Source organism: Opisthorchis viverrini (genome assembly GCF_000715545.1).
Source record: "Opisthorchis viverrini unplaced genomic scaffold opera_v5_137, whole genome shotgun sequence".
In the NCBI taxonomy this organism is placed as follows: domain Eukaryota; kingdom Metazoa; phylum Platyhelminthes; class Trematoda; order Opisthorchiida; family Opisthorchiidae; genus Opisthorchis; species Opisthorchis viverrini.
Window position 1 is genome coordinate 777,890 of NW_008751790.1, and position 21,651 is coordinate 799,540.

At 45.5% G+C, this 21,651-nt stretch overlaps 1 protein-coding gene across 1 annotated transcript; it reads left to right on the forward strand.

Annotated features, from left to right (window-relative positions):
• Positions 1–5,259: 5,259 nt before the first annotated feature.
• Positions 5,260–21,554, forward strand: T265_06461 (hypothetical protein; the record flags this gene model as incomplete). Its single annotated transcript, XM_009171729.1, has 16 exons — positions 5,260–5,470; positions 5,511–5,696; positions 5,735–5,784; positions 5,827–5,868; positions 5,907–6,002; positions 6,315–6,498; positions 7,632–7,763; positions 8,437–8,647; positions 10,853–11,076; positions 11,233–11,368; positions 11,610–11,668; positions 11,857–11,994; positions 17,151–17,374; positions 18,989–19,141; positions 19,660–19,949; positions 21,196–21,554. 16 exons carry the CDS (start codon positions 5,291–5,293, stop codon positions 21,438–21,440), a joined length of 2,550 nt encoding a protein of 849 aa, XP_009169993.1.
• Between the last annotated feature and the right edge of the window lie 97 nt (positions 21,555–21,651).

A 21,651-nucleotide genomic window follows, 5' to 3' on the forward strand; every position in this document is an offset into this window, starting at 1 on the left:
AGAGATGTGCATTCCTGAGAAGTCTGCATGACAAGTCTCGAACCCACGTATGAGGTTCTGGATTTCTGGCCCAATGGCAGATGAAGTCAAAGTTCAGCACACAGTGGTCGGTATGTCCCAGTAGAGCGCCAATTATCACCTAATCAACGAAATGTCTTTCTTTTGGTGAAGACAAAATCCAGGAGGGATAGAAGGTAGTTTGCGCACTATCTGTGGGTGCAACAACATTTTGTGCCCAAGCGCTCTGTTAAACGACTTCGGTCACCGTTGCTGCGAAAAGCCCACTTGGTCCGAGAGCTGGATCTCCATCCAGGAGGCCTTTGAAGCGTTGAAGTCGCCTATCAGCAGGAGCTGGGTGAAGTGGTAGCTGGATGAGAGTTACTCAAGGAGTTGCATGAGAAACTGGTCACCTTCCGGAAGACTCAAGGGGCGACGGTTGACTACGCCGAGGAGGAGAGAATCGGACCCATGTAGTGATACTTTAATCCATAGTGCACCGCAAAAGGGTGCAGGGGTGGTGTAAGCGAGGTCAATCGTGATGAGCAGGGCCGCATGTGAGGTGAAGGCAAACTCACCAGCCCCCCTTCGTTTTGAGTCAGCTCGAAAAACAGAGTAGCATTCTGTCCAGTTCTCCGCGTCGGAGGCACCTTGCGCGGGCCAAGTCTCTTTGAGGGCAATTATGGACGGATGTTCAAAGTTAACTGACCGTATAATACCACAAAGTTTGTTGAAAACGCTGAGGCAGTTTGTGGACAAGCATTTCAACGTACCTCTGCCACTCCCTAAGGTGACGTGCCAAGATTGTGTAACCAGAAGTGTTTGCAGACTTGATAGCTGTTCGTCGGGCTTGTGTCGTGGTCACGGAAGGCGGCTCTGAGGCACACTTGTCCACTTCCCTTCCAGGTGGTTTTTGGGGCTTCTGTTCAGTTGCAGGTTTTTTCGCCCCAAGGGTGCCCGATTTGAGCGGGCCTTTTAGCTTTGAATGACAAAGTTTTTTCCCCGTGGGCAAAATTTTCGACCTTTGGTATCTGTAGCTCCTTCAACACCGGCTTTTGGACGACTGGCTGTGCGAGGGATTTTCCGGTTCGCTGTTGTCGGGTCTCTTGCTGTGGCTAGAAAGCAGCCCTGGGCAACAGCTGTGTCCACAAACAAAGGGGCCGTTTTTGGTGGAGTGGAGCTGGAGATGGGCAGTTTCACATCCTCAGTGGTTGGACCATTCTCGCATCATTCCTGAAGTCGAGGTCAACGCATTGATTTGTCGGTATCTGTAGCTCCTTCAACACCGGCTTTTGGACGACTGGCTGTGCGAGGGATTTTCCGGTTCGCTGTTGTCGGGTCTCTTGCTGTGGCTAGAAAGCAGCCCTGGGCAACAGCTGTGTCCACAAACAAAGGGGCCGTTTTTGGCGGAGTGGAGCTGGAGATGGGCAGTTTCACATCCTCAGTGGTTGGACCATTCTCGCATCATTCCTGAAGTCGAGGTCAACGCATGTGGTTGATTTGTCGTGTGATTCACCGCTTAACTCTACCTATCTGACCCAGTCAAGCCTAGAAGTTGTGGCTTGTGTGTGGAGTTCACCGCTGTACCTCTTTCGTCTATTATGAAATGAAGCGTCGATAGCTCCACATACTTTTTGCTGCGTCCACGTGAGGCTTGCCTTTCCCAGGGTATAGTTGCCTTTGGTAATCTAAGGGTTTGTGTTGATTGTGCAGAAACTGCTATCCGGAGTTGTGACCGGTTGTGCGTATGCTTTCAGAAGCAAAGATGGCTGTAAGTACAATCGGTTTGGCCATAAGTTTGGGGTCGGCTGAACTGACGCCAAGTGGAGGCCTGCTCCGAACCCCTCCCCTAGAATTGCTGTGGCCCAGCTTTCTCGCCTCTAGAGGGTGATCCGCAGATAGACGCCTGCTCCACCGGCGTGATTTCTCTGGATAGGGTCCAAGAAGATCAGCCTGCCTCTCCTTACGCGCCTGTCCGCTAGAAACATCGTGACGGTCTCTACTGTCTCATCCGGGATCTGGATGACCTCCTTCGCAGTCAACGGGCTCGAGATGGTTAGTGAGAGGTACTCGTTCAGCGAAGAAGTTTCTTTATCAACGTTCGTCCAGGTCGCTGCGTTCTTTGTGTTCGCATCGTCCAGCGGTTTTTAAAAAAGCTCTAGTTTCGCGTCAAGTAGCCCGAGCAAAGGGGAACATTCGCACTGGTCTTTCTGTTTCAGTTTCGTTTATGATCACTCTACCTATTCGCGGAATGCATTGTATCCTTGATGTAGAGGCAGTCGGCGCAGACAAACGGGTCGGGAGATCTATCCAGTTGACTTGCCTGGTCGTCCTGTAAGCCCGTGCACTTAGAGTGCTACCAGGCCTTGATGGTGTAGCACTGCATAACGCGTCTTACATATGACGGACAGCCATTTCGCCGAAATCTATTTTGGTCCACCGCTTAAGCCATTAAGCATCTAGTGTTGATTAGTGCCTTGAATTAGACCGGATGCGAAATAACGGAATTCATAACGTACATGTAACTTAAAAGTAAAAAGATTCGACGAATGACGCGTGTGGACTCGGTAAAAAGACTGACAGTGAAAAGTTTTTCAAAAACATGCACGAGGGAAAAATGAGACCAATTTCGAAAGTAACGCACGGCTAAGAGCAGCCTTTTATTTTGCCGGGGGAAAATTGCCTTACCTGTGTTCATAGTGTTATAACAAATTTTGAAGTAACTTCCTTGTGAGGGGAAGTGAAGTCCGGAGATGCAATGCTGTATCCTGATTGGCTCGAATTCTGGCCAATAGGTGTATGGCTTCGTATCGCCCATGGCCGTCTCCCAACGCATGCGCCCAACGGGCGTGGTGTTTAACTGTTGGCAACCGCCTGCGAACACCTCTTGATTGAGGTTCGATCGCCACCTTGATTCGAATTGTGACAGCCCAGGCGCCGCTGTTGCATGTCGTTCAATGCACAGGGAATTGAGCAAGCTGTTCTGTCATCTGGTGCAGATATTTCAGACTGCGTTATTCATTTCGTTGGTATATCGTAGTATTCTTGTGTTGCAAGCGACGTGGTTCAATTTCGGGGCCACAGTTTGGTGCTTAAATACGATTCGTGTCGTGTCTGGCATCTAGTATACACTGGATGCTTAATATAGTTGTCGACACGGTGTCCCCCACTGACAACAAAATGGAATCACCTCAAGGGCCTTTATGTAACTGCTGCGAACCCCTCTCTTTCAGTCTTTTCGACGTGACTTCCTGGATAACAGGACACTCTGCTCGCTCACGAGACTGGATCGAAGACTGGCTTGAGGTACATTATTGTACCTGTCGACAGGATTCATAAAAAAGGAATGAGGTGAGAGCTACCGGTGTCGGACGTCAAGAGGTAAATAGCCGTTGTTTTTCGTGAGCTTCTATTGCTATCCAAAGGTGAATGCTATTATCCATTCTCGTCTTACTCGAAGGCGTTTTCTCATGGTTTAATGGATTGGATTGTTGCCACTCTCCATGATGATGCTTTCCTGAGAACCCTGCTTGGAGCCAGTGGTCTTCTTCGCTTGGCTCTGGAAAGAGTATTTAACGCGGGTGCGTTGCGAATACGGCACAACTCTGACTCTTAACCAAACTGCGCACAGAGTTGTCTTCTGTGCAGCACCAAACTCTGCTTTTGAAAGTATTCCTCCCATTTTAAGAGATGTGCTGGTACTCAGTCATTTTGGACAATCAGAGTGTGGTCTACAAGATCAACTCTTTTTCATCCGTCCTCACTTGGAGGAAGGCAGCCTCAGTGCTTTCATAAATATGAACATACTGGTTGCTTGGAGGAATAACCCTTACTGCCTTCTTGCCTCAGGGGACAGAACGAATTTACCCTCAAAACTTCTCGTATTACGATTACTTGTAGTGTGGAGACTTGTCTCCCTTCCTTTGGTTGTTTCACTTTAGTCTTCTAGGATTGTTGAACCTTTAGGAGGAAAGTTGCAGTCGGTTACGCTCACGGGATCATTAAAACCTCAAGCCCGACCACCACACCAGGCTGGTAGCTATTGGCTGGACCGGCCTGCTACCACGATAGCGCAAGTTTTCTTGGAAACCTTCCGCCGTGCGTGTTGCAGCCTTTGTCACGGAGGACCAAGGCTCTGCGGCTGTTTGACCAAAATCCACCTGCCAATGTGGTATGCGGAAACCTGCAGGTGTCGAAATGGAACTCCAAAGTATAGCTTGATGGGCCGTGGAGATACACAGACCACCACATTGTGGTAGAGTTCAGTCTCAGCAACGAACTACCAATCCTGAACACTACCGCCCCGTATGTAGCCAGTGGTAATGTAAATTTGTTGGTGCCTGGACCTAGTGCAGAAGGGCACAAATGGTGTCACGGCGATCCGAGTGGTGGGCGGCCGATTGACGGTAGTGGCGTTCGTGTCGTCGGTTTGTCTCCGGATTTTCTGTCTGAGCTTTCGGAGGTCTATTTACCTCAGGATGCTTCTGATAGCCTAGGCACCGCGTCCTTTTTTCACCCACTCATTTATGTTTATATCTCAAAGCTTGATTTATAAGTGACTCAACTTTGTGGCTTCACTTCATTGAAGCATCACTGTTCCTACTGATGTTGACACCCTAAATGACAGATTGACGTTATTGAGGTCTTTTGGGTGGTATTTGCGCGCGACAGTTGAGGCCATGCTACCTCCCAGACTGTTGGTTTGGTGACGTGCTTCGATTTCTAGAAGACCATCTATTCCTCCAATTCCTTCTCTCCAAACTGTGTACAGGACGGAGAAAGCTCAGAGGAAACCCGATGGTTACCTGGCAGCAGTATATTCAGCTTGTGGGAGACTCGGAGACTAGCCACATTGCCCGATACTCTCATGTACATGGCCCATTTGCGTACCCACTTGGTGCTCGCATCCTGACTGCTCCCTGTAATGCATGGATAGACATTTTTATCACCCCACCCTAGCAGGACATACTTCAGCCTACACACAGTCATTCCTGAATATGCACTTTGATGTTTTGGGCTGTCATCTTTAACGGGCAGTTTGCTCATTCCAGTTCGCTATTTACCAGTGGCCCAAACTGTAGCAGATACAACTGCCACACAACCTCTACGTCGTTTTTAACTGATGATTGTAAGGGTGATTTTCTTGTGCAAACGATACACCCATGCACTCCTTTTTTGATGACCTAAGATGCAAAGTTTAGAGTTTTCTAAGAATACATTTTGTCTTTCTGGTATCCCTAGTCTATTTTCCTTTACTCACAGGGGCTACTTTGACACTTTCAAGCGCCTTGAGATGGAGGAGGATATAGAAACTGACGACGATTTTGCAGTAGCAGAGGCCAGGGAATTGGTAACCACCATGAATAGAAAGAAAAAGAAATCTGGCGGATTTCAAGTTATGGGTCTCAGTTTTTTGGTCTTTAAAGGGATCACCAAGAAAGGGTACAAGTTACCTACTCCAATCCAACGAAAGGTTAGTGGCTTCTCGCTGTTATCCTGACAATGCATTGTAGGCTATTCCACTGATCTTAAGTGGCCGTGACGTGGTTGCCATGGCCCGGACTGGAAGTGGGAAAACGGCAGCGTTTCTGATACCGATGTTTGAAAAATTGCAGCAGCATATGACCACTGGACCTCGTGCATTGATACTGAGCCCAACTCGAGAGTTAGCCATTCAGACTCTAAATTTCACAAAGCAGGTAGGTCGTTCACTTTCATTCCACTACATATGCAATAGCTAGGAAAGTTCACTACTCTGAGTGCAGCCGTCATACTTGGGGGAGATAAGTAGGTATTTGGTGTTTTGCTTGATCTAATAACCTGTTTCAGAATGGAAGATCAATTTGCCGCTCTTCACTCTAGTCCGGACATGTAAGAAACCTTACGATAATTCACTTACAATCTGCTAGAATCATCGCCACTCCCGGCCGTTTGCTACACATTCTCATGGAAATGAACTTCAGTCTGAAGACGATTGAATATGTAGTATTTGATGAAGGCGACCGGTGAGTTTTTGGCTAGATAGCGAAATTTCAACATCTGATTTCCTTCTGTGTGAGTTTCGAATTTGTATCTTTTGTATCATCCTGGGAAGATAGTCACCCTCATTTAATCATAGTTACTTTCATTTTGTACGTTCCCTTTTCCGAGTTTTTAGACTGCTGAGCCTTCCGCTTCCATGTCAGCTGGTTTCAGTTTGTTTCGCCACGTGTTTTCTCTGTTATGACATGGAAGACATAACGAACTATCGTAAGGCATATTTCTGAGTTATCTTTACTTTCCCCCTATGCTCGCATTGCATCGTTCTGCTCCCTTAGGCTATTCGAATTGGGGTTTGCCGAGCAGTTGTCGGAAACGCTTCATCGGTTGCCACGTGATCGTCAGACCCTCATATTCTCGGCTACACTACCAGGCAACTTGATCGAGTTTGCACGAGCTGGTCTGAATGATCCGGTTCTACTTCGTCTGGATGTGGATACAAAACTGAGCAAGAATCTGAAGGTAATAGATTCACTAATCAAGTCCTTTTAGGCTTTCGTTGGCCCTTCGAGCTGCTTTTTATGAATTTTTACCCACCTTTTTTTACCATCATTGTTAGCGCTCCTGTTATATCAGTTCCCGGTGGTTCTTAGGTGTTTGGATTGTTAGCTAGTCGTGTGCTAGGTGTATGTCAGAAGCGTAAAACAGAAGGACAAACTAGTCTCACAACTGCCGGTTCTCTTGATTTGCTCAATATTTATATTGGGACGTACCAGTTCGGTAGGAGCGCAGTCGTGTATTGTATGACACTATTGTAGAGCATGATTTGCCTCACATATCAGATCTCGGTTCGTGGCTTCACCAAGTTGACGGTGCTGAGAATTCCAGCTTCGTGGACAGTCCATTATTGCACTTCTTCTTAATGAACTGAGTGTAGTAGCTCACGCTTTTTTTTACCTCACTTGGATCATGTTTAAACTGATGGAGTGAGATGCACTGAGTTTAGACGGTTGCATATCATAGTTTATCCGAATTTGTGGTGTGTGCTCAAGAGATGTGAACAATACCTAGGTTGTTGTTGAACTCTTTGTACTGCTGTCTTTTTGATACTTAGAGTCTTAGACAGTCCAGTGGCTGAACACGAACTACCGACTGAGACTGAGACTGAATCACGCATCCTCAAGCATGTGTGCGTAACAGCCGTGTATAGTGGAGTCGTGCTCACTTGTCAAACCTTTGGAGTAATTTCAGAGATGATCGCAGTTGCGTTCACTCACTCAGGTTTAGTCATACAAGAATCCGTGTAATGAAATGTAGCGTTCGAGCAAAAGGGCGTCGTATATGATTGGATTTTGTGGTCAGTTTGGGGTCCAGTGCCTCATAAATTTTCTTGTAGATCGCGCCACAGTAAACTTCAAAGCTAACTTCCATAAGGCTGTCTGGATGTTAGTGCGCAAACTAACTCAGATGAGCCCAGGTTACTGACGTTTACTCAACCAGTAAACACATGCAACTAGTGGGATGCTGGGCATGTGCATCACTTGTGCACTGAGAGTAAAAGTCGGATAGTCAAATTTGATGTAGCTATGACATTCTCGCTCTCAGTCCCCTTTGCCACATCCGATTGATCTCACACTTCTATTTCTGCTTTTCAGTTAATCCATCTCAGTTGTCTCCCTGACGAGAAGAATTCTTTGCTGCTCCATTTGCTTCGTTGCGTCATTCCAAAAAAAGAGCAAGTAGTCGCCTTCTTTGCCACGAAGCACCACGTCGAGTTCTTCCAAATGGTAAGAATATTTCGGGATTTTCATCCATTACGTTTCCCCATATTTAATACGGTGTCATTTGGTCAAGCTTTTCATGCATCTGAAAAGAAAGACGAAGATGAGGATGACATATTTATTTGGAGGCCGAATATATTCTTAAGGGTCCCGCTGGACTTTGGCTTCCACTTTTCATACTTGACCCCTCAAAGTGGTTGTTTCGTGGTCAATTTCTCTACCGTTAGGATCCTAGTTCAGTGGATGTGCCTTCCTGCTAACAGTACTTGGTAATTTCGGAGCACAAAGTAAGTGGCGTTCTCTAGGGGGGACCGCCGGCCCTCCCATTTGGACCACAATCATGGGACCATTTGGCACAGTGAAAGCCTTCCTCAATAGAGGCGCTTTTGATTGTCCAATCGACTTGTCTGTGTTGCTCTTCCATCGTGGATTGTCACCATGTTGGTGGCGCTAGAAAGCAATTATTCGCCCGCGCTTCACACCTCGTATCTTCTCTTCCGCAAACGTAGAGATAAAGTGTTAGCATTGTGTTACGCCTAGTCACAACACCTTCCATTACCCTGGAGCCATCTCTCTTGATCAGTCCTATCAGCAGTCGCTGTAGACGGGTTTTATTTTCTCAGTTATTTTGATCAGTTGCTCCGCATACTGCTGTTGGCTGAATGCTATCCTTTTTCAGTTACTTACCGAAGCTGAACTCCCATGCACCTGTATACATTCTGGTCTGGATCCAGCTGCGCGTAACTCGGCGATCAAAGAGTTTACTTCGAATCAAACTCGTGTTTTGTTGGTCACTGATGTGGCTGCCCGTGGCGTGGACATTCCCTTATTGGATAATGTGATAAATTTTCATTTCCCACCGCAACCGAAACTTTTCCTACACCGAGTAGGTAAGTCTATGTGATTCTAGGAATGACACAACAATGAGGATCACTGATGAGCATCGTCATCTAGCGTATTTTTATGGCTGTCCGAAATATCCATCACACTCTTACCCGATTAGGTCTTCAAACAGAATCGTTTATTGACCTAGTTAATCGTGGTTTGTGTTCTGGATTCGGGCCGGAGTTCACGTCTTCAAACACCAGAAGCTTTGAATGCATGCATGAATGATGTAGTCCTCTTCCGGTTGCTAATACAGATCTGCCGCGACCAAGTCTGTGTTCATACTGACCCACAGGTGGTAGGGGCGGCCTTATCAGAGGTTTCCGGAAAAATGGATCGATCTCGCACAGTTCGCAAAAGTCTCACAAGGATGCTGTTAATGACTGACGTAGGTAGTCACACACTGTCACTTAAAGGGTGTCTTCCATAATTTCAGAGTTGATGTTCATCTGTTGCAGCCATGTTTGCGTAACTGCCCCTCCTTTTGAAAGACGTCAAAGGGACCTAAATATGATATTTTCAACGTTTGAGGAAACACTAGAAGTTACTAGACTTTCCTTTGATCCTACGTTAAAAGAGGAACTCTACAACCAAACGGCGGAAGTGGCTATAGGTGCATTCATATCCGCAATTGTTGCCGACTTGTTCATGCAAGATTTAGAAGTTCGAAGGCTCAACTTTTGAAACCTCGCCAGTAATCTTGTGTGGATATTTTGACGACTTTCTGGTCGTCATCTTATCAGATGATGTGGGCACCATCCTCACACAATATTTTACATGGAGACACTAAATTTACCTTGGTAAAAGGAAAGATAAAAAAATATCTATTTCGTAAACTGCCATATACAACGAACAGGGTCAGGACAGATACAAGAAACTCAGTCAACCAGGTATTTTTGTTTTAACCCTGAATGTCCATTATGCACCGAGGAAGCAGTATCTGCGAATATTTGTCGGGGATCAGTATTATTCACCAACTTCCCTGAGGAGATGCAGAAATAGGATAAAATTTGATTCTAAGCGCGAAAACCAAACGTCTTTCAAATACATCCAGGAGGTTAATCACAACAGTTAAGATGGAACTAATACCCCATACAAAAATGCATCTGAGGATAACAGACAGATTCTGAACCAGCGGTATTTCAAGCAACGACTGATCCTAACCTGCACCGTTCGGAAGACACTCAAAAGCCGATGAAACAGGTAGACTCTGTCTATAGACTGCAATTTGACGACTATGATGAGTGGTATATCAGACAGTTGGACACTTAGAGTGAATAACCGTAACCGCTGTTGTAAGAAACAACCTAAGGATACCATGCAACTGGTTAAGCTGGGCTATCTGTACGCTGTTCACCGATCATCGAGTGAATTTTGGCCAACGTGCGGCACTGAGGCTTCGTTTCCCCAAGCACAGGGAACGGCTTCTAACAAGAACTGTGTTGGTCAACCACGAAACAAACGTAGTGGCATACACCGCCTATTTGGCAGAGCGTATTGAGTTGAGGTGTTACACATTGTTTTTCTACTCATCTTATCCTCTTGACCTATGGCTGACCCTAGCCATATGTACGGCAAACTCTATCTCACTGTTGCTCACTTTCAATGGAACTTCAAACTACTCGGTCCGCTCATACACAAAACCGCATCACTCCTCCTCTTCCGTAACCCGTGGTTCCAAGATTACTCACGTTCTTAGTTTATGGTCGACACACTGCAGCTTGAATGCCGTCTGCGTAATAAAATAATTCTCCGCGAGGACCAAAACGCTGCGATCAGCCTGTCTCTAGGTTTGGTCGAATCGTGTTTTAAAGGCTACTCCATTTCAATGTCAATCAGTACAACACTTTATAGCTGAACACACATTCGACTCAATTATTGCTCAGAAGTGTTATCATTTTGAACTCCAGTTATAATTTTTGGACGGCGTTTTTTTAATTGAATGATTGATTCTGAGTTGTCCTGGGTGCATCCATACCTCTCCACGTTTTCTTCGTTCTGTGGATATTTGCCGTGGAGGCTACGGTGTTAAGCTTCTCCTTGATAGTGCACTGCAGGGTGGCAGATTGATTCATGGCCTATGCATTCGCCTCCGTAAATCTGCCACTCGATGGCAATCAGACACGCTTTTTATGAATTACACTCGCCTGTTCTTCCTCAGTCGTTGTACCACACTTGAAATAACCACTTTCATTCCCCCTGCTCTTCAGGCCGTGTGGCACGAGCCGGTCGGTCAGGAACGGCATACTCTCTCATTGACCCCGATGAACTCCCATACCTCTTTGATGTGCTAGTTTTTCTTGGAAAAAGTCTACAAACAAGTGGTCCCATTTCAGAAGACAACGTAAACGATTCGCTTGGTCGAGCACCTCACGGCTTAGTGAGTAGCACGGGCAACGTGGCTCAACAATTGGTGGACAGAAATGCGAGCATTGTAAGTTTTGACTGTTCTCTCCCCGCTTTCAAGGTTTACCTTATTGTCCAAGCAGTTGTGTTCACCCCGACTCATAGTCAGTGTGTTCGAGTGTTTACCGGTGAATATGACTTTCCTTTAGTGCTCATTAAAATCCCAAATTTTTTGACTTCACAGGCTTCTATGAGAAAACCGTGTGCTAACGCAATGAACCGATTTGTTAAAACCCGTCCAAAAGCATCAAGCGAGTCTATCCGACGTGCAAAAGAGCTCCGTGGAATGTTACATTCTTTGCCAGTACATCCATGTTTTGGTAAGTACCATTTCATCTTCCAGAAATAAGTGTTCCACATGGAATCCGTGACGGCAGAAGTCATCAACAATTTAGGTCTTTTGCCTGACTGTATGCACTAATACCCGGCAACGTCATTTCTAATTCTGCTTCATGACTGGCTTTCACAACTAAATACTCATTCATTTTCATCGATCAGATAACTTTTCGCTTTCTCATACACCTCAGGAAATTTGCATACGCTTTTTGTTTGTATTTGAAGGAGTTGAATACGAGGCTGATGCCGAGGTTCTAGATGTCATCCGAGGACTGAAATTACCAGTAAGCGATGCTTTTAATGTGCATTTATCAGTTTTGGTTAAACTGTTACACTGAATACACTTAACCTATGCTTTCACCGTTAGAACGTTATCAGCACTTTACCACGTGTCTGAAGGACTCGCTCCTTGTATTATTGTTATTGAGCAATTATATCGACTACGTGATTATTTTCTATCCAACTTTACTAGACCATTTTTGAAGCACTTGGCCGACAAGCAAATCCGGCTGCATATGATATGATGGCGAAAAAACGCAAAGTTCACGCAAATGCGATTGCTCAGCATCAGGCTCGCCAGCTTCACCTGAAACAACGTGAAGCAAACAAGGTGGGATAAAATGTTTCATGGATTGCTTTATTTACAATACGAGCCAAGTTTTTTTCGACACATCGTTACATTCTGTTGCAATTCCTGTGTAGGATCATTTACTCCCAATCAGATATCTGCATATAAAGGCCATGATTCCATAAAAATCGTATGTAAATTCACCAAAATTTCTTGGACGAGTGTATTCAAGATGGCCCTGTAAAAATCAACCCCAGACTAATGCTGCGCCTTATGTGGTATATATCTCTCAGCCAGTTGATCACTATGCGTCATAACTGTGCGTCATTAATCCTCTTTCATTCTACCTGATGGCTGTCCCATATGCATTATCAATTTCCTTCCTCATGTCCGCTTCACGTTAGGACATCCTCGATGTCGATTTTGTGTGGAACTGTATTCTCATCTTGATGTCCATCTCCAGTTTCCATCAAGTGCAAACAAGTATATCTGGTTGGACTAATGGACCATAGTTCGACCACTACCATTCCTGGATTGAGACAACCTGTACCGGCTTGTCTGCCTCTGTGTTAAATACGTACACGAAGACGTAGATTTACATCATGTAGGGGGATCACCGCAAACTACATCATGTAATCACACCCATATCGGACTCAAAGTCCGGAAGTGTGGGGTGGTGTTATTCTAGAGCTAGATAACATGTGGTAGCGCGAACGTCAGCAGACGGAGAAGCTATTTGGGTAGCTGGGTTTGCTGAAGTACGACTCCGACTAACCGATGAAACGGTTCTGATGTATTTACTTGACACCGCTGCTGTGTGCCCATAAACAGCCGTACCGTAGTACTTTTTATTTATCACGACCATCCATGCGTACACTTGAAGAGCGTTTAGTTTTCTTGATCGGATACTGTTTTTCTCGGTATCGATTGTCGCTCAAAAAGGGGCGAACTGGTGGTCATTGACTGTAAGCTCGAAATAGCTCAGCAGACAAGGCACGTGGTCACTGACCGGAAGTTTTGTGGTTCTAGCCGAACCCTGAATTTTCGGTTACTCTTCAGGTTTGGAAAAAATTCCAGAAGTCAGCCTTCGTGCGTCCTTCGAGTTGCATGGCGTGGCTCCCAAACTTTATTTGCTGTGGTATGAACTTCTACTTACTCTGTCATATGGCGGACCACATAAAACAGCTTGAATGCATGACTTGAACACACTACTATTCAGTCGGTATAACAAATGTCTCCCAAGCCAAGCGCCTGAGTGCTCCACCGTCCAGTGTATCTGGCCCGAGAGAACTTGCAGTAAATACTAGGTTTCTCTTTCTTGCAAGGACAAGCTGAACGCTTGTGTTAAGAATAAAAAAATATGAATCGCCTAAGGCTATTCATTCTTCACTGGAAACGTTAAACAACATCATGACGAACGATCTGATCTCACCGAAGTCTTGGTTCAGTCAAAAAGTAGTTGTGAATCATGCTCACAAATTGTTTCTTACTAGTTGCTGGGATTAGACGCAGTGGACGCCATTGCTTTATTTGGAGTCACCTACTGGTGAACAGTGATGTCCCCGGATCGATCACGTAGGAATTAGCCACTGACAGCTGGCTTTCGTTTTTTACTGCCGTTCTGTCTTGGAGACATACGCCCATCCGGAACATGCTCTCACCGGGTGTAAACTTTCGAAAACAAAAATTTTTTCATATAGTACTCGAGAATCAAGGTTACGGTGCTTTAAAAGCTCAGGCATCAATTGTAACTGAGACCAGATGAGCGCCGACATAAAATATGACATGAAATTCGGTGTAGGTTGTTTCTTGCTGTCCACTCAAGCACTGAATTCCGGAACCGTCAGTGTTTCCCCGGGACAGTTGGCAGTATATCACTTCGGCTGCTCAGTTTAATTCAGTCAGCCCAACGTCGGCTCAAGCATAGTCTGCGTGCGGGTTGAATCTGGTAGAACCTTTTTGTTTTCAGTGTTCGAACACTAATGCACGTAGACGGACAAGCTGGCCTCGCACGGAATTCAGAAACACTTGAGACAGTTTGCTTGACGGCCGCTCAGTTACCCTGCCGTCACTTCGACTTACCTCCAACTACCTGTTTCTGGTGGCTCTGCTATCACAAATACAGATGGCTCAGTGGTTAGTGGGGTGAATTTACTGACCAGAAAGTCCGTGGTTCGAACCCGACCTCTGCCTCTCGACTTCCCCTGTCTAGGCTTGGACAACCTGGCAGTATCCCAGCCCTCGTGCTCCCTTCTGGTGGCATGGCAGTTGGGCACCGAAAAGGTGCTACAGCTGGACGAAATACAATACCGCGATTGCAACAAATCTTAATCGACGTTCGACTATGCACTGTTAGACTTGTTGGATCATCTGGACCCGAAAATCTAGCTTTATTTGTCAGCCCTGCTTATACCTCCGGGTAGCGCATTTCTTAGCATTGCGGGCTTTGGCTTCGTCAAAACGGGGTTCGAATCCCCGCATGATCGCCCTCGAATTGGCTGTTACCCCCCATCTTTAATGCAGTGTACAAACGTTGTCCACTTAATAAAGACGGACACCACCCTCAACTTTCCACTGACTGCGGAACAACGAAAGATGGATTCTATCAACGGAGGTCTTTTAACCACATGGTGACCACCAAGGAATGGCACCGAACACAAACAGACCACACAGCCGTCAGCTACCGATGACGAGGATCAATCACTGTCTGTCGTTTCTCCTGGGATACTTGTGAGGGCTCTTATCTGTTGATGCTTGTAAAATCTGTGACTAGGGATCTTACAGGACCACTGGAGCTATCGGGCTTTACGCAGTTCGTATTCAGTAGGCAATAGGAACAGGAAGATGAGGGCAGTTGATGCTGTATTGTCAACTGGTTCTATGAATAAATAGGTTAGTAAACATCATGAATTAAACAGAACGTACAATCACCAGTGGCGCAATCGGTAGGGACCGAGAAAGGGACAGAGATTTTTTGAAGTGATAACGAGTAAGTATCAAATAATATACGAACGTACGTATACGGACTGTCATGCAGTGTAAATTGGCCGCATATAGATATAGCGTTGCAGAAGCCTGTCGGTAAGTCCTGGAAGTGATGTAAACTGCCTTGAAAACGGGTGTCGGGTGAATTCACCACAAATTAAATGTGCCTACACTCCTTAGCTGACAGCGTGACGAAGTAGCACGTGTCAAACGGAAATGCTCGCTTAGGTAATACAAAAATAGGGCTGTCGGGCAAGTCGAGTCGGTGCGCGGATAGTGCGCTTATCTGCCGTCCGAGGGATTCCGAGTCTGACCTGCCGGGTGACCTCTTCCGCCAGAGCAGGCATTTGAAAATAGGTACAGTTGACAAGAAATTGCAGACGAAGACGGACGGGCGACGAAATCTGGACACTGATAACTAGAGGGCAAGCGAACCTTAAACGGGAGCAAAAACCCTAGAAACGAGCTGGAAGGAAATAAAACAAGATTATAGTAAATGGGCGTAAGTCATGAGTAGTTAAACAACTGCTGGTTGCCGTTGATTCGCAGGAACCAACAATGTCTTTCATTGCACTTATTAGGTTCCCTTAGAATACGCATATCTCGATTAGCAGGCCAGGATCTTGTGGGCTGAGAGATCAAACGACAGTTAACTAGAACAGGCTTCCTACCACATCTGCTTGTGGGTCCGATGTCGGATTTCAACGACCACTGGAGAGAGGTGTACATGACGCATCAGCCTCAACCGGTACAACCGGGATCTGCGAGCAGATGGTCTGAAGTGTCTGCATGCTTTTTGCCACCGATGTGTCACGAGCGCCGTTGGTGTTCATAGCATTGATGGATTCCTAATGAGATAATTAGAAAACGGGCGTTCGGTTCTGTAGCAGTCGTGAGAGCATTCTGTGGCTTCTGCATGTGTTAGTAGTGCCAAATTATCGCCTATAGAAACAAGCGTTTTTTTGCTTACCTTTCTCAGAATGGCGCAAACTGTGAGGTGAACTGGACTCTCCCTTGCAATCCTTGTGGTTGGCTGGAGACGTCAGTGGCGTTCGTGCTGTTAGTTTCCTTCCAGATTGTTTATGTGAGAGTTTTGAGTTGTAGCACCTGAAAATACTTTCAGTAAGTTAGCACCAGGTCATTTCCCCCCTCAGTGTTCTTTCCTTACTTAGGTGGACATCCGGTTTTATGGCAGCCGGGCATCAGTGTCAACAATCATGTTACTATCTCGGATGGTGATGTTAGTAGAGAGGAATGGCTGCAAAACAGAAATAACCACATTCGTCAGGGCTTTCTAATACTGATCTTCTAGTTCGTTCACATTTTTTGGGCGCAGTTTCGCTGTCTATGATGAGTAAGTACGGAGATTTTACTGGTTCACGTGAGTCTGAAAAGTGTCTCGCAACTGACCAAACTATTTGTGAGTAGCCAATAGTGAACAAAAGGCAAGGCAAAAGGCAAGCCACCTCCCTGGCTTTTGTATAATAGATAATCGTTCATCTGTAACACCCTTTCGGTGCCTAGCTGCCATGCCACCCAAGGGAAGCACGAGGGCTGGGATACTGCCAGGTTGCCCAAGCCTCGACAGGAGAAGTCAAGAGCAGAGGTCGGGTTCGAATCACGGACCCTCCGGTCAGTAAATTTGCTGGGCCATCTCTTCCCTTGGCTTTTGTATAACGTCCACTGATCGTACTATCACGTAATCGCTGGTGAAATACCATTCGCATCTTGATTTTGCACAATGAAAACAGTCCTCGAAATCGACGAGTTACGTCTCTTTATGGCGCTTTTTTAGTGCACGATGTCTTGGGGATTCTCATGAGGGTCGCCTGATCAACCATTCATGAATACAACCAAGCTCCTATTATTCTGGCAAATTTCGACCATGCCCACACTGAAGAAGTGTTACTTTCCATATTTGATGACGGTTTCTATCCGGTCGGTTTTCCCATGAGGTAAACTTACCTGTACTTTAAATCTTCCCCCATCTTAATCGATTGGTCTGCTGACCACGACAAATGCTCCTGCTGCGGCTCATTCTGCATGATCTTACTGTGGTTCAAGTGATCATATAAATGATATCCACTTACATTTCGTTTGACGTTGTTATTTTTCTTACTAGCTATGGTTTTCGTAGTAGTGAGAGTATATATCCCTATGTACAACTAAAGTTGTGTTCCATTTATCCATGACCTGTTACTTCCCATGACCAGCCAGCGGTACTCACGCGTACGGTCAATCTGTCTGCACCGACTGTTACTGATTCTGTGGAAGATGGGTACAATCTGGAGAATACGGAATTGTTCATTCCATACAGCCGTGGTAACGAGGCTTCTGAACGTGGCCTTTCCGTTTCAAATTCGGTAAACCACTTTACAGCCCAGGCAGCTGAAGCATCCATGGATCTGATGGGTGATGAACTGTCACAGGCGGACAAGTAAGCTCTTTCCCTGCTGTACAACACTTTTTGCCCAGCATTGGGACTTGCTGTTTGTTTATTTATTCCTACCTATTACATGTAGAGCAATTCACCGGTCAGGTCGAGAAGGACCTGTTGCTTCTGAGAGACAGATTAACATCAATCACTGGCACAGAGTGTTTAGCGTTTTAGTCAGCTGGTAAGCCATGGTCTCATGAAAGTCAGATTCATGAAAACATTTCGTTGTTGTCCGGAACCGCCATCTTTACCGAAATCGCTTCAGAAAGACCGGCGAGTCTCCGGGCCAAAACATCCAGCTGCTGATTACACAGCCAGTCATCGACGATGCTAAAGTGTTCAGGCATGTCCTAAAAGCAATGAACGGAAGCAACTCGGGACCGATCGGGTAGCCTTGACGATTTTCAACTAGTTTGACGCTCCCCGAAATTTTGCACTCTCTTGTTTGTAATAAATCTGTTGTCTTCTTGTTGAGTGAATCTTCTCCTGTTACTTAGGTTGTTGAGCCAGGAGTTTTAGTCAGTTACAACATTTGATTTGCAGCAAAAGGCACTGACTTTGCGTGTTACCTATTGGGACACAGCCAGACACGGTCAAATTCAGCTTTTCCATGGAAGACTTTGTTGTGTATCGGACGCTACTTGCTTTGAACTTTTCTCGGCCCGGTTCTCTGGCAACCTTGGTAGTTTTTCTTGTTAGTAATACGGTCATCGGTAGATTTCTACAGCCTATCCCATTCTAAGATTAGTTGACTCAGTTCGAGATGTGAGGACGTACGTGTTTTGGTGTGTAGATTTGGACAGTGATGTTGCCTTCATCCCTCGATGTCTTCCAAACTGACACACGTGTTCCGGGGAATCGTTCCAGAATACCTCTCCTCTTCAATGAGTGAAGTCATTCCATGTGTCCTCAAAGATGGAAGTTTTCATGTCGGAACCATGACCTTGAGCCGAGTGAGGCAAGCTTGCAGCAGGCGGTTATTGCAATGCTAAGTGGTACATCATTACTTACTGAACCAGTAGTGAAGAAGAGTGTCAACCCAACCTGCAAGGTCGCACTGTTTATTCAGCGGATTATTACACTGACCAGGTCGCCAGGCCATCAGCGACTGCTTAGGTCATTATTAACAATACCAGGTTTGATTACACCGTTACCCAACACGTGCATGCCTAAGTGCAGTCGGAATGACGTATGGCATATATCAAATGACAAATGACATACGTAACCGTGATGGTACGGTGGCGAAGGAGTCGTCAGAAAGTGCGGTACTAATTTAATGTGTGAATAGGTTCAGTGAGGCTGAATGGCACTTACTATGGAAGTGTCTATACAACAAGCTCGACAGCTACGGTGGGACCAAGATAATTTCATCCAGTGGTAAAAGTTTAATGATCACACCTTAAGAACTTTCTTCTTTCACGGAGAGAAGGTATTGACGCTTATAAACCTTACTGTAAATAGCTGGTCTTTCTTGTTCGTGATTCTGACGTAAACTTCACAAAGGAGCAACAAAGGGCAACTACTAAGTCGTTTTTCCGGATGAATTTTTATTTTGATCGCACTCCAGGACTACTTTTTTCCATTCATTCCTATTTGTGTTCGTACTCTTATCAGGCTTCGTCCGGCGGGCTCACGACTCAGAAAACAAGTGTGGGATCGGAAAAAGAAACGATATGTGGATTCCGAAGCCGCAGAGGGAAAGGCTAATTTGAAGCGAATCAAAACTGAAAGTGGCATTTGGATTCCTGCTTCATACAAGACAGACAGGTAAATACGACAAGCGGTTAAAATTCTCACCTGTGTGTTGCTTTTATAAGTGAATGCTGGACACACTCAGGCATCGAAGATATGCTTGTGCATGGCCTTTACGCAATGAGCGTTAGTGAAGCAATTCACAAAAAATTTTGTAGGTAAATTATGGTAGCAGCCTGTCCTAGATGAGTTACTTAGTGCCTGTGTTTCATCAGCAAGTCGGTTCGGCAATCACTGCGTAGCAAATGCACATCGTATTTGTAGTTCAAGATGGCGTTGAAATTAGGAGCTTCTGATAAAGAAATCCCTTGATTCCTCACTTGTTTCCATTTTCCCTCATCCTGGCAAGTTGGAGTCATTTCAGCCTTCATACTATGGGTAGCCTGAAGTATGCGGCACAGCTATGGTTGTTTTCTGGTTGATTGCCAAATGATCGAAAGTCTACAAATGGCCCTGAAATTTATGTTATCAGAAAAGTCCTTTCGTCGTTTCTTGTATTGGCCTATGCATTTACGTGCTTTACAAAAATCCAGGTATAACCAGTGGATCAAACGCTCCAACGTAGATCAAGGAGCACCCGACTCTGGCAGAAATGTGGGGGACATCTCGCAGCCGCACACTTCCTTTTCCGCACGATTTGGTGGTGTTGTAGAGTTCCCGGAAGAACCTGAAGAACCAAAGAACAGACCACAGGACCGTTTCAAAGCTAAGCGTAATGCACAAGCTGTTGATCGCAAAGGCTTCAAGGCTCCCACAAGCAAAGGAAAATCCACAGATGAAGTTCATGGAACAAAATTCAAAGTGCTGGGAACAAAGCCATGGTGTGAGTTGTTCTCCATTTTCCCCCATTTTTTCTATGTTCATTTTTAATGAATTTGACCGAGCTGGAACAAAGTGTGGATCAATTCGGTGAATGTCCAATTGCGAAAGGCCCGTAGTATGGATAAAAACACACGCTAATTGGGGGATTTGAATTGTGTACCCCCGTTTACACGACTGGTGCTTCGAATTTCGAGGTTTGCCAATCACATCTTCGTGTTTCCATAACAAGCAACTGCAGCTATCTTAGGTTTCAGTTCAAGGATCTTTCGACCACGCGGTGCCATCGTGTCCGTCCTGGAATAAAATAGGGAGATAGTAGGGAACCAACCGACCTTGCTTCTTGGCTCGAACTTATCCTTAATCTTTCGATTGCTTCTGTCTAGGCCTTAGCTAACTGGCAACATCTTCGTCCTCGTGTTTTGGAAGTTTTGCACCAAAACCACGCCATAGTTGAACGTCTTGCTTCCATGAGCGTATAAATGCTTATCACCCGGAGGAGACTGTCTATTGCCTTCTAATTCAAATCACGGAGTAATTTACTCGCAGAATGTCAGCGGACGTTCGGCAAACAAATTAGAGTTGATCCCTATATGATATGGTCCCTCTTTCGGTTCGACATCCCTAACACCGAACGGTTCCGCCCAAAGCAAAGTCGTTTGTAATCTTCACCTTTCGTGTGAATTTTGCGATTACTCCTGGAGAACAAAAAGCCTGCATAATTGATATGACTTTTTTATCCGATTGCAATGAAGTTAGTCAACGTACCCGACACTAACACAAACAAGTGCCCTGACACGGCCTTCAACAGGTATAAAGAATAACTTACATGCGTCAAGGGCAGTCTCTAAATCCTCACTGCCGTTTTTGTTCGATGATCTTCATATCCAGGAAGTTGTTCGCTGTTTCCAGATGTGATCGACAGCACCGACAATACTATGGGCGTCTGCAAAGCTGTTTCTCTATACATGTGACAATAATCGGTATGTAGAAAGTGATTTCTCCCCACCAAGTTCCTGAGACAGATAGTGTGGCGTCCGCATGTTCGCCATAGAGCATTTTAAAACTGTGTTCAATAGCGCAAAGAACGTCTTCCGCAAATAGTGTGCACACATATTTGATTGCGTAATTTTCACCCTAATGGCCATTGTGATACTTTATCCAGGACATTCTTTAGCGGAATATTAATCGAAGAGTTTTCAGCAACTTTATTAGTAGTTCCCCTTATGAGACCTCGTCTCTTTTTCCAGATCATCGTGCCCATGCTCATCAGAAAGAAAAAGCTCAGCTCAAACAGGATGCGCAAAAAATACGAATGCCTAAAGGCAGTCGCACGTTTGGGCAACTACGTAAACCTGAACAAATCTTGAAACAACGTCGCTTGCGGTCCAAAATGCGCCAGGCAGCCCATAAAAAGAAGACACAAAAACACGGGGGACCTTCTCACAAGACAAAGATGGGAAAGAAGGTGCCGTTCAAAAGATCACGCAAATAGACTGCCTTTTTTGCTTGAACAAATGGAGTTATTTTTTTCGAAAATTTGATCTGTAAATAAAGTAATCGCTGAACCACCTCTTACACTGCGAACACAACGTAGCCGTTCTTTTCTTGTGTTGTTTCTCAAATGTGACCGCAGTGACTGGTTCCGTCACTGCAGATATCTGCTGGTGAGAACGTTGTCGATCAGGAGCACATAGACGAGGGTC